This window comes from Perna viridis, chromosome 9 (genome assembly GCF_037379345.1).
Source record: "Perna viridis isolate PV_CMFRI_1.1 ecotype Kerala chromosome 9, ASM3737934v1, whole genome shotgun sequence".
Lineage (NCBI taxonomy): Eukaryota > Metazoa > Mollusca > Bivalvia > Mytilida > Mytilidae > Perna > Perna viridis.
Genome location: NC_142453.1, coordinates 13,488,523 through 13,502,819, shown reverse-complemented (window position 1 = coordinate 13,502,819; position 14,297 = coordinate 13,488,523). Strand labels below are relative to the sequence as shown.

The window sequence follows — 14,297 nt, the reverse complement described above, 5'->3', positions numbered from 1 at the left end:
CTGTTCCTAATCTTGTGAATCCAACTTTTTGATTTTGTTCAAAGGAGAAGGGGCGACAAAGGATTGATATTTTTTCTAAGGAGAAGGAGTGACAAAGGATCTTAATGGTTTAAAATTCAACTGAAAATTAATCATCACAAATGAGAAAACATAAAGACTTGTGATAATTCTTGCATTGAAAAGACAGAAAGAATGTTTGAAGTTTACCAATTCAGAGATTCTGTCAAATTTTGTAGTTTTGGTCACTTTCTGGTCATATGTTTGGCAAGGAAATGGTGTCCACTCCCAAGAAACAACTTCATATTGAGTGAATACATTCATTATTGCATTGTTTATAATATGTTTGAAAATATAAAGTGATATCATGGGTGTGGACATACTTTTTTAAATGTTAATATATAAGAAAAACAGAATTTACAGTTATCAGCAGTTTTTGCTAAACAAAGTAAAATTGCAATGAACTAATGCCACAAAATATTATTTTACCTTATATTTGTATATTTTACTATGTTATGAACAATTTTTATGTTATTTCTACAAAGTTGATATTTTTGGGTCATATTCATAGCTTAAGTCCCCTGTACCTTTTCTTCGGTTGTTGGATGTAATATGTAGAGGATCATTTCTCATTGCCATTTGTTTTTGACAAATTTTACAGGAGTTATGGTACTGACTAGTTTATTTCAAAATCTGTACTTACCTGTCTGAAAACATTTGCCCATTACCCCTAAGAAACCTGTACAATTGCTACTTTTGACTTATCTCCCCCTTATATGATCTCCAAAGAAATAGAGCACTTTTACTTTTAGTCTGGAAAATGTCTACTTGAGATATTTTTCTGACCTTGTTATAGTCATCTTTTTGCTTTAAAGTTTAAATTAATAAATTTAAGTCTTGTGAAAAGTGTGGAAACAGGATAAATGTGATTGATTCTCATGATGAATGTTATAGACTTTAGGTTTGTAATGAGTTGTTTCATTCTGGTGTGTGCAAAAATGAGAAGGATGAAAAAAAGTGTGATCCTCGATCATATGCTAGATAAAGTTAGACAAAAGGCTGTTAAGCTTTCTGTGAAGGAGACAGCTCATAAAACGTGAAGTCGTTGAATGCAACGGCAATGATCTAGTGACACCTCTAGATGATCTTTGTGCTGGGGAATAACATTCATCTATGCAGGTAAGGCAGTTACATACTGTTGATTTGAATTGGTTCATAGCTAATCGGGTGCAGATTCAGCTGAAACTGTTAATGCCTCAGGTTTAAAATAATGCTGCTGCTGTTGCAGCTACAGACATGCCAAACACGTGGGTTTGATACTTCAATGCTGCTGGTTCACAACAGGGAAACATCATCTAGGCCTCAATTTTAGTAAGTTTTTACCTTTAGGTAAACAGATATCTTTTAGGTCACAGGATCAAGAGGACAATATTAGCATTGTAGCATCTGTTTCATCTGTTGTTAACAGCAATCAGGAGAGTCTGTTTATAAATGAGCATGACTTTTCTGTAGTAGGTGAAGGTGCTTCTGGTTCTTCTGATCCTGTACAGTGGAATTGCTTTTTGACTAAAGTGTCTGATAAATTGATTGTTGATTGTACTGCTTTAGCTGGAGAGGTTGAGAAGCCTGGTACAGCATATGTATCATCTCGACTTTGAGATAGATGTTCTATTAAATTGCCTCAGGAGGGTGCTACAATTGATGTATTCCAAACTGTTGAAAGAGAGGCAGTCTCTGTCAAGATTAAGAACAGATCTGTTGGTTTGTGTAATGATGAAGCCTTTATGGTTTCCAATCAAGACTCCATTTCTGATTTCTGACAATATAGAGGAAGGTTTGTCGTCGGTGAATTGAAGCAAAAAGAGGAATTTTTGTAATAGTTAAAAGTATCCATTATCTCTACCTCCTTTCCATAAAGAAATAAACAATGAGCTTAGCAGGATAGATATGTCAGCTAGGGCATTGTTCACAGGCATTTTTGTTTCTTATTAGACGCTTGTTGTATAGGTTTGTATGATTCTAATGCTGATTAAGGTGAGGCTTGCTATGCTTTGGTTGGCTGTTTTAAATCTATGGCAGACTTGACATCACGCATTATTGTCAATTCTGTTTTAGGCAAGCGTAAGGTTTTCTTGAAGAATGTGTTTTTTATTAGCAAAGCAACTTGGTCTAAATTACAAAATTTGCTAAAAATGGTCCACAGTTTTTTGGTGGCAAATATTTTGATGTTCTACATACTTCAGCAAAAAATAATCGAGATGCTAGTTAACAGTTAAGTCTTCTCTATTCAAAACACCTACAGGTCTTCCTACTTCAGTCAGAAAAATAGATAAGAATCTAACACAAAGAAGAGAAAATCAGATACGCCTATTAAGAATACTAAACAAGACTTGAGTAGTTAAAAATGACTCTTATGATCATCGTAGAGGGGTGTCTACTTCCAGTTTTTGCCCATATCTGGGAAATCAGGAGGAGGAAAAGATTCTTTCTTGTGGAAGAATCTATGCAACAAAAGTGCAAAAAAAGTAAACTATAGTGTTTCAGTGGTAAAACTGTAGGTAGGTACAACTTTAATTAATATGCTCTTCCTTTCGGTTTTCAGTCAGCACCAAAACTTTTTAGATAAGTTATGGCTGCAGTTATTGCCTTTGTCAGGATAGTACACAACAGTCATGTGCTGCTCAGAACAGATAATGCTACAGTTGTGAGTTATCTAAACAAGCAAGGTGGGACATATTCCCCAACTCTGTGTTTCCTGACATGGGAGATATTGAATTGATGCATTGTTCACTAAGTAAATGTGCAGGCAGTTCACATTCCAGGCAAGCGAAATGTCCTAGCAGATGCTCTTTTGAGAGGGGAGAAGATGCCTGTAATAGAAATGACCAAATTTATTTTGGACATTACAGTTGTCTACATACTTTTTCATCAACTGGGGACACCTGTGATCAATTTGTTTGCAACTATAAAGAACAGGAAATTGCCAGTGTTCTGGTCTCCTTTACCTGAGAAACAACTGCAGTAGCAATGGATGCTCTAACAATGAACTGGCTTTTCATTGATTCAAAAATCGCATCAAGTATCTCCAGTGCAAGACTGCAATCTATACAAAATGTGTATAATGCAAGGCTCAGATGCTTTAACAGCTAGTGTGAAGAAAGGAATACTGATCCCAGTACATCAACTGTGTCTGAAACAGTAGAGTTTCTGATATATTTGCATTCAGTCAAGAATTGCAAGCTCAAACTTTAGCTGGCTATAGATCTGCTATATCTTTAATGCATAGCTCTAAATACAAAATTTTAGTATGTAAGAATTTTAGTAATCTTATAAAGGGGCTGTATAATTTGAATCTGCCAGTGAAACAATTGGCTCCTAATTGGGATCTGCTTTTAGTGTTGTTAGTATTAACTAAACCACCTTTTGAGCCACTGCAAGAAGCAGAGTTAAAATTCTTTACTATGAAGTCTGTTTTTCTACTGGCTGTACCTTCAGCTTCAAGAGTTATTGAAATTCATAGCTACAAATTAATTCTTAACATTTCAAACTTGAGCAATATGGAATTCATTTACTTCCCAGTATGCAATTTCTTGCTACAGTGCAAACTACCGTATTAACAAGCCATGGGAGTCAGTTTTTTCCCCAAGTTTAATAATTTTGCTACAGATCAGACAGATTTGTTACTTTGTCCATGCAGATCTTTATTAATGTACACTGACAGAACAAAATGTATCAGAAAGTTGGATAGATTATTTCTGGCTTATAAGAAAAACATAGGATATGTAAGTCTCGTCATGCGACTCTATGGTTTCATGAGAATGGGTCCTAATCTACCATTCAAATACAGAGATTTGTCATTTTCAGAGCATTGGGTTCAGTATAAAAAAGCAAAACATATTTTTGTGTAAATATACCAATAAAAATGACAAATATCTATTTCCACATGACAAAGGTCTGAAGAAAAGAGTAAAATAGAAGATTTCGCATTGTAATACAGTGTTTCAAGATCCCGGAAGTAAACAATAAAATGCAGACCAATCTTCGGATTTCAATACGTTCTACATAAAAATTCTGGTTAGGAAAATGAAACTAGAAAGAGACTTACAGACCCTATTGCAAAGATAATAAACATTCCATTGCTCTTGGATAGTTGATACAGCAAAGTTTGCTTATCAACATGCAAATTCAGAGACTTTGCAGTTAGCTCAACAACATGATACTCATAAATTATCTACCTCTATTTCTGTGTCTAATGGACTGTCTGCTTCTGAAGTTGTGAAAGCTGCTCATTGGCCTGCAGGAACAACTTTTACCTCACACTACTTGAAAGGTTTGCATATAGTACAGAGAAAACATTGGAAGTAAAAATAGGTATGTGCTTATTTTAATGCCTTGTATTCTTCTTCCTCAGTCCTCCTCCTCAATGATGTGCTTTAAATTCTGGTGCAAATGTTTTTCAGACTGGTAAGTACAGATAAACTATAAACTAAGTGGGGAAAAACTTTGGTTGTGATAAATCTAATGATTTGTCTGACCGAGCCTCCTCCCCATCTGAGGAAATTTTTTTAAGGTACGTGATCACAATTAATTCCCCTTGACTTTTCGTTGTATACGAATATAGTTCCTTTTTTTTTGTGTGTTTCTTCCTGATTTTTTTTCTTTGCTGTCATAAACTTTATTGCTTAGTATTAACTGCAGAAATGTAGGGCAAGGATCAAATTTACAAGGGATTTTTTTTCATTCTGTAATTTTATGTGGAAGTTGTGATTTGGTCCTATGAAAGAAGGCCAAAATTTAGGACATTTGGCAGTGGTCACTTTTCATGTCTACGGGGTCTCCGAAGCAAAGTATCTAAAAATAAAAAATGATGGTGAATTTTTCTGGCACTCTTATAGAAATCTGCTATTATACATATTTCCATATTGGTGAAGTTTGAACGAATTTGAAGCGGTGGAATTTTTTTTATATGTCAAGATGGGTCTGTTGAAATGCACTACGAAATTAATTGTGTCCTCGTACCTTAGTTTACAAAATTTCCACCTAAAGTAAAATTTACCTCTTTCTTTGGAGATCATATAAGGGGAGATAAGTCAAAATTAGCAGTTGTACAGGGTTCCTTAGGGGCAATGTCAAGTGTTTTCAGACAGGTAAATACACATTTATGATGAACAAAGTTTTTGCCCCAAAAAACCTTATTTTATACAATAGGAAGATTTTGTGGACACAACTCTCCTGAAGATGCTGGACAAATTTTGTTCAATTTTGTTCGATTGTTAGCATAATATTTAGTTGATCTTATCAAACCACCATTTTGTTTTGACAAATATGACAGGAGTTATTGAACTTTTGCACTTCATTATTACATGTGGGGGACATGTGGATATACATAGCAATCTTGTCTTTTCTTGTATTTGATGACAAGTATGTTAAGAAGAACATTTGTTGATTTGCTTTTCAGAGGTGTTTAGAATGCAGTAAGCAGAAATTGTTGCAAGAGATTCCTGTAAGAGATGAATTAAGTTCATGTATGGAAAGGTATCTTTAATAATTTCCAGGTTCAATGTTTTCTTGAAGGGATTATAATTTTGTTTATTGGTGATCAGTATGAAATTCCTTGGTTTTATTCCTTGCTAATAATGTTTGGATTGGCCAACTGACCTGATCTAAGAAATTATTGGGTCAGTTTTCAATAGGCATGTGCCAATTACCTCTTTTTGAAGGGCAATGAAATTACCTTTAAGCTCACCTGACTGAAGGCCATGTGAGACATTGCCCTCACTTGATGTTCATCATCATCGACATTAAAAAAGTCTTCTCCTCTGACACTACTAGACCAATTGAAACCAAACTTGGCATAAATGTTCCTTTGGGTGTCCTGCATAGAACTGGTGTGGGGATTTTTGATCCATTGAAAAACATGGCTGCCATTACTAAAAATAGAACATAGGGGTCAGACAGTAGTTTTTCGCATATAAAGGTTTAGCCAAGTTCTGATATGGGTAAAAATGTTCTGCATGATGAGATCTATCTGTGGTCAAATTTTCATTTTAATCCAATAAGCCATGTTGGAGTTAATGCCGTTTATCATTGTTTTTGGCTATTTTTAATGTTATTTCTTTAACCCCAACAATCAATCAAAAATCTTTTCTATTTTTGTCCCCTGCAAGGCATCCTGAGGGGACGTGGAAATGCCGGGCGTCCATCTGCGTTTTTTTTTGTTATGCTTTTACCAAATAAGTTTGTTTTTGGTATGGGGCCTTATTATGAAAAGTTACAGATTAAGTTTGGCTTTGGTTATGGTTGAATGATTGTTACAGAAGTTATGGCCCTTGGATTTAGAAAATTTCAGTGAATTTAGTTTTCTGGATTTTTTTTTTTGTAATGCTTTTACCAAATAATTTTGTTTTTGGTATGTGGCCTTATTTTGAAGAGTTACAGGTTAAGTTGGTTTTTGGTTACAGTTGAATGATTTATACAGAAGTTATGGCCCTTGAACTTAGAAAATTTCAGTGAATTTACATTTTCCGCGCTTTTTTTGTAATGCTTTTACCAATTGATGTTATCTTTTGTATGTAGTCTCACTATGAGAAGTTTGGTTAAGCCAGCACTCCACAGTTTAGTTTAGTTTCCCACTTTTGGCTAGGGATGAAAAATGACATAAATGGAAACCGGTGGTTGCTATAGTGATTAAAAATGAAGAATCTATTGTTGATAAAACATTTTCTGAAAAAAAAGGGGACTTTTAAAAGTATTTTGCAATGTTTTATATATTTTCAATGTTAAAGGGGCTTTTTTTCAATGACAATTTGACTTCATTGTGAAAGTGAAAGTAAGTCAATTTTTCACCATGCTAAATTTAATAAGTGGATTACAAAGTGAAATAGCTCAAAATTTAACTGGCGATGCCCATATGAGGAAGGGGTTTTCAAAGGAAAAAGTTTGAACAGTTTCAGGGGATGAAATAAAAATTGCAGATATTTTGTGGGAAATTTGATATTTTTAAACCTGATTTTATGAACTTTTTTTGCAAATTTTCGCATATTTTTGCATGGTTTCTATGGTAACCCTATATGCTGTAGGTATTTTTTTCCAGAAAATTTTTACTGCATCCTGAAGGCCTTGGCTAGAGATATTTCTAAATATATAGATTTACAGATGCTTGACATTTTTTTAAAGTGATAAATGTTACAAAGCATCAGATTACAAGACCAAAATTAGGCAGTTCTACAATACTGTAGAGTGCTGGCTAAGGTTGATTGATTTTTATGGAAATTATGGCCCTTGGACTTAAAAAATTTCAGTGAATTTACAGTTTTCCACACTTTGTAGCTCACCTGGCCAAAGGCCATGTGAGCTATTGCCATCACTTGGCATCCATCGTCGTCATCCTTAACAATTATACAAAACTCTTCTACTCTGAAACTACTTGACTAATTAGAACCAAACTTGGTATGAATGTTCCTTGGGGTATCCTGCATAGAACTGATGTGAGGATTTTTGATTCATCAAAAACATGGCTGCCATTACTAAAAATAGAACATAGGGGTCAGACAGTAGTTTTTCACATATATCTCCTAAACTAATAGGTTTAGCTGAATTCTAACGGAGTAAAAGTGTTCAGCATGATGAGATCTATCTCTGGTTAAATTTTTGTATTAATCCATTAAGCCGTTGGAGTTATTGCCCTTTTTCAACGATTTTTGGTATTCTTAATGTTATTATTTTCAAAAATCTTCTCCTCTGACACTACTTGACCAATTAGAACCAAACTTGGTATGAATGTTTTTTGGGGTAAACTGCATAGAAGTGATTCGTCGAAAAACATGGCAGCCATTACTAAAAATAGAACATAGGGGTCAGACAGTAGTTCTTCACATATATCTCCAAAACCGTTAGGTTTATCCAAATTCTTTCAATAGCTGAAATGATCCATATTATTAGGACTACAAAAGTCTTCAGACAACATGTAAGAGTTATTGCCCTTGAAAGGGGAAAAATACCTTTTTTTTTTTAAATAGTTTTCAGTCAATATCTTGAAAACTATGATAGATTAAAAGAAACTTTCAATTGTAGAAAAGATCTTGTAATAGTCCTACCAAAGATTTCTGTAGTCAAAATTGTTGGACAAATTATTGTTTAATTGATTCCCTTTGAAAGGCAAAATTCAACAAGGTGAGCGATTCAGGCTCCTGGGAACCTCTTTTTAGCTCACCTGGCCAAAAGCCAGGTGAGCTTATGCCATCACTTGGTGTCCACTGTCGTCATGGACAAATTTTCAAAAACCTCCTCTGAAACTACTAGACCGACAGGTTGTAAACTTGGCATGATTGTTCCTGAGGGTGTTCTACACAAAATGATAGTTTTGATTTTTTTTTTTTTTTGATCCGTGAAATAACTTGGCCGCCATTACTAAAAATAGAATATAGGGGTCTGCAGGCAGTTTTTTGCAAATAACTCAAAAACCGTTACTAAAAATAGAACATAGGGATCAGACAGAAGTTTTTCGCATATATCTCGAAAACTGTTTAAACAATGCTGACATGGGTAAGTGTTCAGCGTGATGAGATCTGCTTGTGGTAAAATTTTCATTTTAATCTGTAAAGCCATGTTGGAGTTATTGCCCTTTTGAGGTTTTTTTTTCTATTTTTAATGATATTTCTTTTAAAAAAATCAGCTATCTGTAATAAGAAGCTCTTTAAAATATTGATCCTGTGAAAAAAGAGTTACTTTTGATAATATACTTGCTTTTTTGTTGTGATGATAGTCCGGAAACTAGCCAAATTCTTCTGCACATTACAATTTTCATACAATTACCTGTAATAGTTTTAATTTAGTTGTGAAAATTGCACTTTCATCCTCATTTTGCAGAGGACTTGTTGCAGATTGAACAGAAAATGTTGTGTTCATTTTGTTTGTTGTACAGAAAATTTAGATATACATTGTAATATTCTATGATTTCTTATAATGTTTTAAATATTGAAAATGCACTGAAATGTAATCATTTTTGGGTTGTTTTTTTTTTTTTTTTTTTGGGAGGGGGAGCTTTTTTGTTTAGTGATAAAATAGTCAGCTTTTGTCAGAAAAAAAGTTCTATTCTACATTTTTGGAGTTCTATACATTTTGTCTTTACATTTTACCTGTATCCCAATACCTCAAATCCATGAATTCACTTAAATTACCAAAGTAATTTATCAAAGTGTATTGGGGTAGATTGATTTTTGTTCATCATTATAACAGTAAACTTCACCGTTTTTCATTTTGATAAGTACTATATTTAAAAACTATATTGATTTACCACATCTTTCAATTGACATATGTTATAGCTGTAGGCCCATTACACTCGGAAACTAAAGCTCTTTTAAATCCCTGACCACGTCTCTAACTACTCCTAAATGGCTCAAGGGATTTTAATGTAATTTTTTAGGAAGGTGTGGTATTATATGTTGATGTGCATGAAGCAATATGATTACTGTCAGAGGACTCCTAGGAGAGATAATCAAAATTAAGGGTTTTTTCATGGTAAAGCCTTGTAAGCAAAACTACTCCTAAACCACTCAAGTTTTTGAAGAAATTTTAAAGGAAGGTTGGGTATTGAAGGAATATAATTACTTTGGATTACTTCAAAGGGAGATAATCCCACATGTGTTTTACATTTAAGTCCATTTGAAGGAGGAGGGGGAATTCCCTGAGTGAACTGCTCACACTATTTCTAGTTTTCATTGAAAGCTACTAAATGTTGCTCAGAACTTAGAATTAATATCTAACATAATCCACAGTATTATGTACACATTGGCATATTTTTCTAGACGATATAAATCTTTCAGTCCTTTTTTCAAAGTACAGATACTAAGTACTTTTTTAACACATCTCATATTATAAATATACTGTTTCAGGCTTAGAAAAATTAAGTTTGTGGCTTCTCCCTTATAAATCTTTTTTACATCATCAAAAAGGAAAATCTTCTTATTAAACAATAGGCTTATACCATTTGATAAAAACTAGTATACAATACCTTCAATAAAACTGTACAACTTCACAATTCCAATATAAATGTTCTATTGTCTCTGTGTCATCACCGCCAAATGTACAAGCTGGTCTAGAATTTTAATCTTGCATAAAAATTTATTAGTTGCTATAATTCTATAGTCAAATTTAAACTGTAACCATTGTAATTTTGTATTTTTCATAACTAAAAATGGAAGTTTAAAAATCTCTCTACATTCATAATCACTAAATTCCAACAGGTCTCCGTCTTTTCTGTCCATTTGGAATAATATTTTGTATGAATACATGATAAATATCTCCTACACCCTTTGTCCTTTTTATGATAGTTTGTATAAATGATGGAACAAAGGGGCATTGAAGTTTACTTTCCCAAGATGAATATGATCTTGCCAATCTAGATAGTGCTGATATAACACTGTTATACTTCATAATATTTAGGGAAATATTAAATCTATTATGTAGTTCTTAAGTGGAGAGAAAACTTTCATCCTCATTCACTTATCATTAACAAAAATAATTCCTTTTGTAAACCATTCTCTTTAAAATATAGGTTTATTTTCAACAAGAATATTCTTATCCATCTATATAGATAATAAATAATTCTAATCTGTATTGTCCTCTCTTTCTAAATATAATTGCCAAGCACTAAATACATCATACCAAAATTAATTTCTAATACTTGATAACATTTTTGTAATATAGATATTTCCTAAATTATAACCTTTCCTTATCTAACTTGGTATACTGAATATTTAACCATTTACATTCTAAATTGAATACTTTCTTATCCATGTGCATTTAAGTGCAGTAATAAGAGGACTGACATCTATCATCTTTAAGCCACCATGCATATAATCCATGTATAAAACTCCCTTCTTAATTCTATGTACTGGAGAATTCCATATAAAACAAAAAAGTACCTTATTTATTTTCCTAACCACATCTAATGTAGGATTAGACAATCTCAAAAACATATACTGTGAAAGTACTATTGTTCGTTGGGTAACAATTTTCGTGGTTTTCGTGGGTAGGCCAAAACACGAAATTTGGTTCCCAATGATATGGAGATTTCCGTTGATGTGTATACTAAAAAAACTTCAAAGCCATGAATTCAAGAATCTATGAACTTGCATTTTCTCCCTTATCCACAAAAATTGATATCCACGAATTAAAATACTTCCACAGCAGTTCAGAACTGGAATCATAAGCAGGGTTCACATTAACAGTAGTTCAGTAGTCCCGTGCTTACTTAATTTGTGAGAAGACTACCTAGAAATTTTAATTAGTAGTCATTTGGCCTACCTAGCTAGAAAAGTTATTGTCAAACCCTGATCAGTGGTTTGACTACAGATATTTTCCCTATAACTGTCAAGTTTCTTTTGGACCAAGTTGTGGCATGGTTTTTATTTAAAGTAGTCTATCTTCATAGTTTATGGCTAATATTTGATTCAAAACATCAAAATTAATGACAAATTTCTGTTGTGACATAATATTTCTTTACTATACTTCTTTCTCCCAATACATACCACTTGTGTTTTATAAAAATTAATTTTTAGACCAGATAGTTTAGCATACTAATCCACTTCTCCCAAAGCTTCACTAAGAGAATCTTTTCTTCTGTCTAAAATAAGGGAAGTGTCATCAGCAAATTGTGATAACTAATGCTGTACTTGTGTTACTTCTATACCTTGAATCCTACTATTTCCTCATATCTTAATAGCTAAAATTTCTGCACATAAATAATAAGATAAGGGGATAGTGGATCTCCTTTTCTACAACCACAGCAAATGTTAAAGAAGTTTCGTTATTAGAAAAAAATCTTAACCCAACTAATAATAGAATCTCAAAAATGGAAAAAAATGCAAAACACTCATGAGAAAGTCCCAAGATATTGAATCAAATACCTTCTCAAAGTCTATCAATAGCAATAAGACAGGAATATTTTTATTTTTTGTATATTCTTATATATCATATATCAATCAAATGTTATGTCTAATATATCTCCCACTAATAAAGCCTGTCTGATCCAAATTGATCAGTTTATCACAGAGTTAGAAATAGTAGCCTGCCCGCCAGCCCGAGACTGGCTTTGTTTTGGCAGGGCTGGCTTATTTTAGCAAAAATCTATGTAGTCATATAGTAAATGTATTGAAAAATTGTATTCAGGGCTGGCTAGAATTTGAATGAGTTTTCCATTTTGGATAAACAAGAATTGAATATTCACAGTTTTTTCCTCTGACACTACTTGACCAATTGAAACCAAACTTGATTTGATTATTCCTAGGGGTATCCTGCATGTGGGAATATTTGATATGTTGAAAAAACATGGCCACTGTTACTGTTAGTAGTCAGACAGTAGTTTTTTGCATATCTTCAAAACCATTAGGTTTAGCTGAATTCTGCTTGGGTTAAAGTGTTTAGCATGATAAGACGGGACATATTATGGTATACCGTTGTCCATCCGTCCATTGTCCACACCTCTGACAATAACACTTTCACCAACTTTAATGAAACTTTGGTGAATTGTTCATATCTATTGACATAAGTTCCCTTTTCAATTTTTATAAATTTCAGATTTTTCGTTTCCATGTTATGAATTTTTTTCCTTTAAAAGACAGGGGATTTTCAAGTTTTCGGACAATAACTCAAAAACATTTCACCAACTTTCATGAAACTTTGGTGAATTGTTCATATCTATTGACATAAGTTCCCTTTTCAATTTTTATAAATTTAAGATTTTTCGTTTCCATGTTATGAATTTTTATACTTCAAAAAAAGGAGATTTTCAAGTTTTTACACAGTTACTCAAAAACACTTTCACTAACTTTTATGAAACTTTGGTGAATTGTTCATATCTATTGACATAAGTTCCCTTTTCAATTTTTATAAATTTAAGATTTTTCGTTTCCATGTTATGAATTTTTATACTTCAAAAAAAGGAGATTTTCAAGTTTTTACACAGTTACTCAAAAACACTTTCACTAACTTTTATGAAACTTTGGTGAATTATTCATATCTATTGAAGTAAGCTCCCTTCCGATTTGTATAAATGTAAAGTTTCACATTTCTTCATGAAGTTTTAGTCTTTAAAAAAGGCTGGAAACGGCCAAAGAAATTTTATTGGTTAAAAAATCATTTAAAAAAGACCATTTGTTATGATGGTCGACTAATAAGTCTAAAAGGTATTTGGTTACATTGTCAGAAAAGTGTGTTTTAAACAAGATAGAAATGTATTGGTGAAAAATCAAGACAACAAACTTAGTTAAAATTGTGGTAGCCTTGATAGTGTCTAATTTTTTGTGCATTTTTTATTTACTTTTGTTTTGGGGGAGGTTATTCACAGTATTTCTAGTTGATCATATAAATTCATTAAAACATAAGGACAAGTTGAAAGGGCAACAGGCATATCATGTGCTTAAAGCGCAGCTGTTTATTAGCCAATATCATGAAAACTATGATAGATAGGAAGAAGTTTTCAATTTCTGAAATGATCATTATGGCGATTCCTACCAAAGTCTTCTTGAGTCATAATTGTTGGACAGCATCATGTTAAATTTATTACCCTGGAAAGGTGTGTGATTCAGGCTCTTGGGAGCCTCTTGTTTTGGTGTAGCCTTCCAGTGGATATAGCATAAATCTGCTCAATACAATGTATAATTGTATATGGTGTATGGAGTTCATACTTTCAAAGTATCTAGTAGACTACAAAATAGATATTTAACACTGTTTTACTTTAGAATTCCTTGATACTGTTTGCCACGAGATATTGATCTGTGGAAAAACATGGCCACCATTATAAAAAAATTGAGGATTTGTGGACAGAACTTGAAAACCAATGGGTTTAGCCAAATTTTACAGGGTAAAATTGATCTGCATGATTAGAAGGTCCTTTACTGAAATTTTCATTAAGATCTGGTGATCGATGTTGGGAGTTATTGCTCTTGAAGAGTCAAAAAAGTGTCTATGAGGGATTTATTCTTAATATGAAATCAGGGTAGATAACTAAGAGTAAGATACTCTCTATTGATTAAATGATTCTTTTGACAATATACCAGAAATGCTGTGTACAATTAGTTTTATTTTACACCAATCGAAAAAAGCTGGTCAAAGTCTGGCTGTGTGTATTAGGTTAAAAGCTAGGTTTTATTACATGATATTATCAGAAACTGATTTAATGGGACATGCTGGAGAATTATTCATGATACATGGAAAAAATATGAAAGACCATAAAGTTTTTTTCTTGGGTAGTTTTTGACCAAAACCATGGCTTATTTCTTTGGATCTTTTTCATCATT

General features: G+C 32.8%; 1 protein-coding gene across 2 annotated transcripts in view; it reads left to right on the top strand.

Annotated features, from left to right (window-relative positions):
- LOC148606858 (ankyrin repeat domain-containing protein 27-like) overlaps positions 1-14,297 on the top strand; it is a 96,303-nt gene that overhangs the window by 41,987 nt on the left and 40,019 nt on the right. For both annotated transcript variants that reach the window (XR_015915251.1, XM_088545575.1), the window contains exon 10: positions 5,456-5,532. Coding sequence is in view for 1 of the 2 variants with exons in the window: in XM_088545575.1 (XP_088401701.1) it covers positions 5,456-5,532 (77 nt within the window). In the remaining variant the exon portion in view is untranslated. The remainder of the gene's footprint in view (positions 1-5,455; positions 5,533-14,297) is intronic.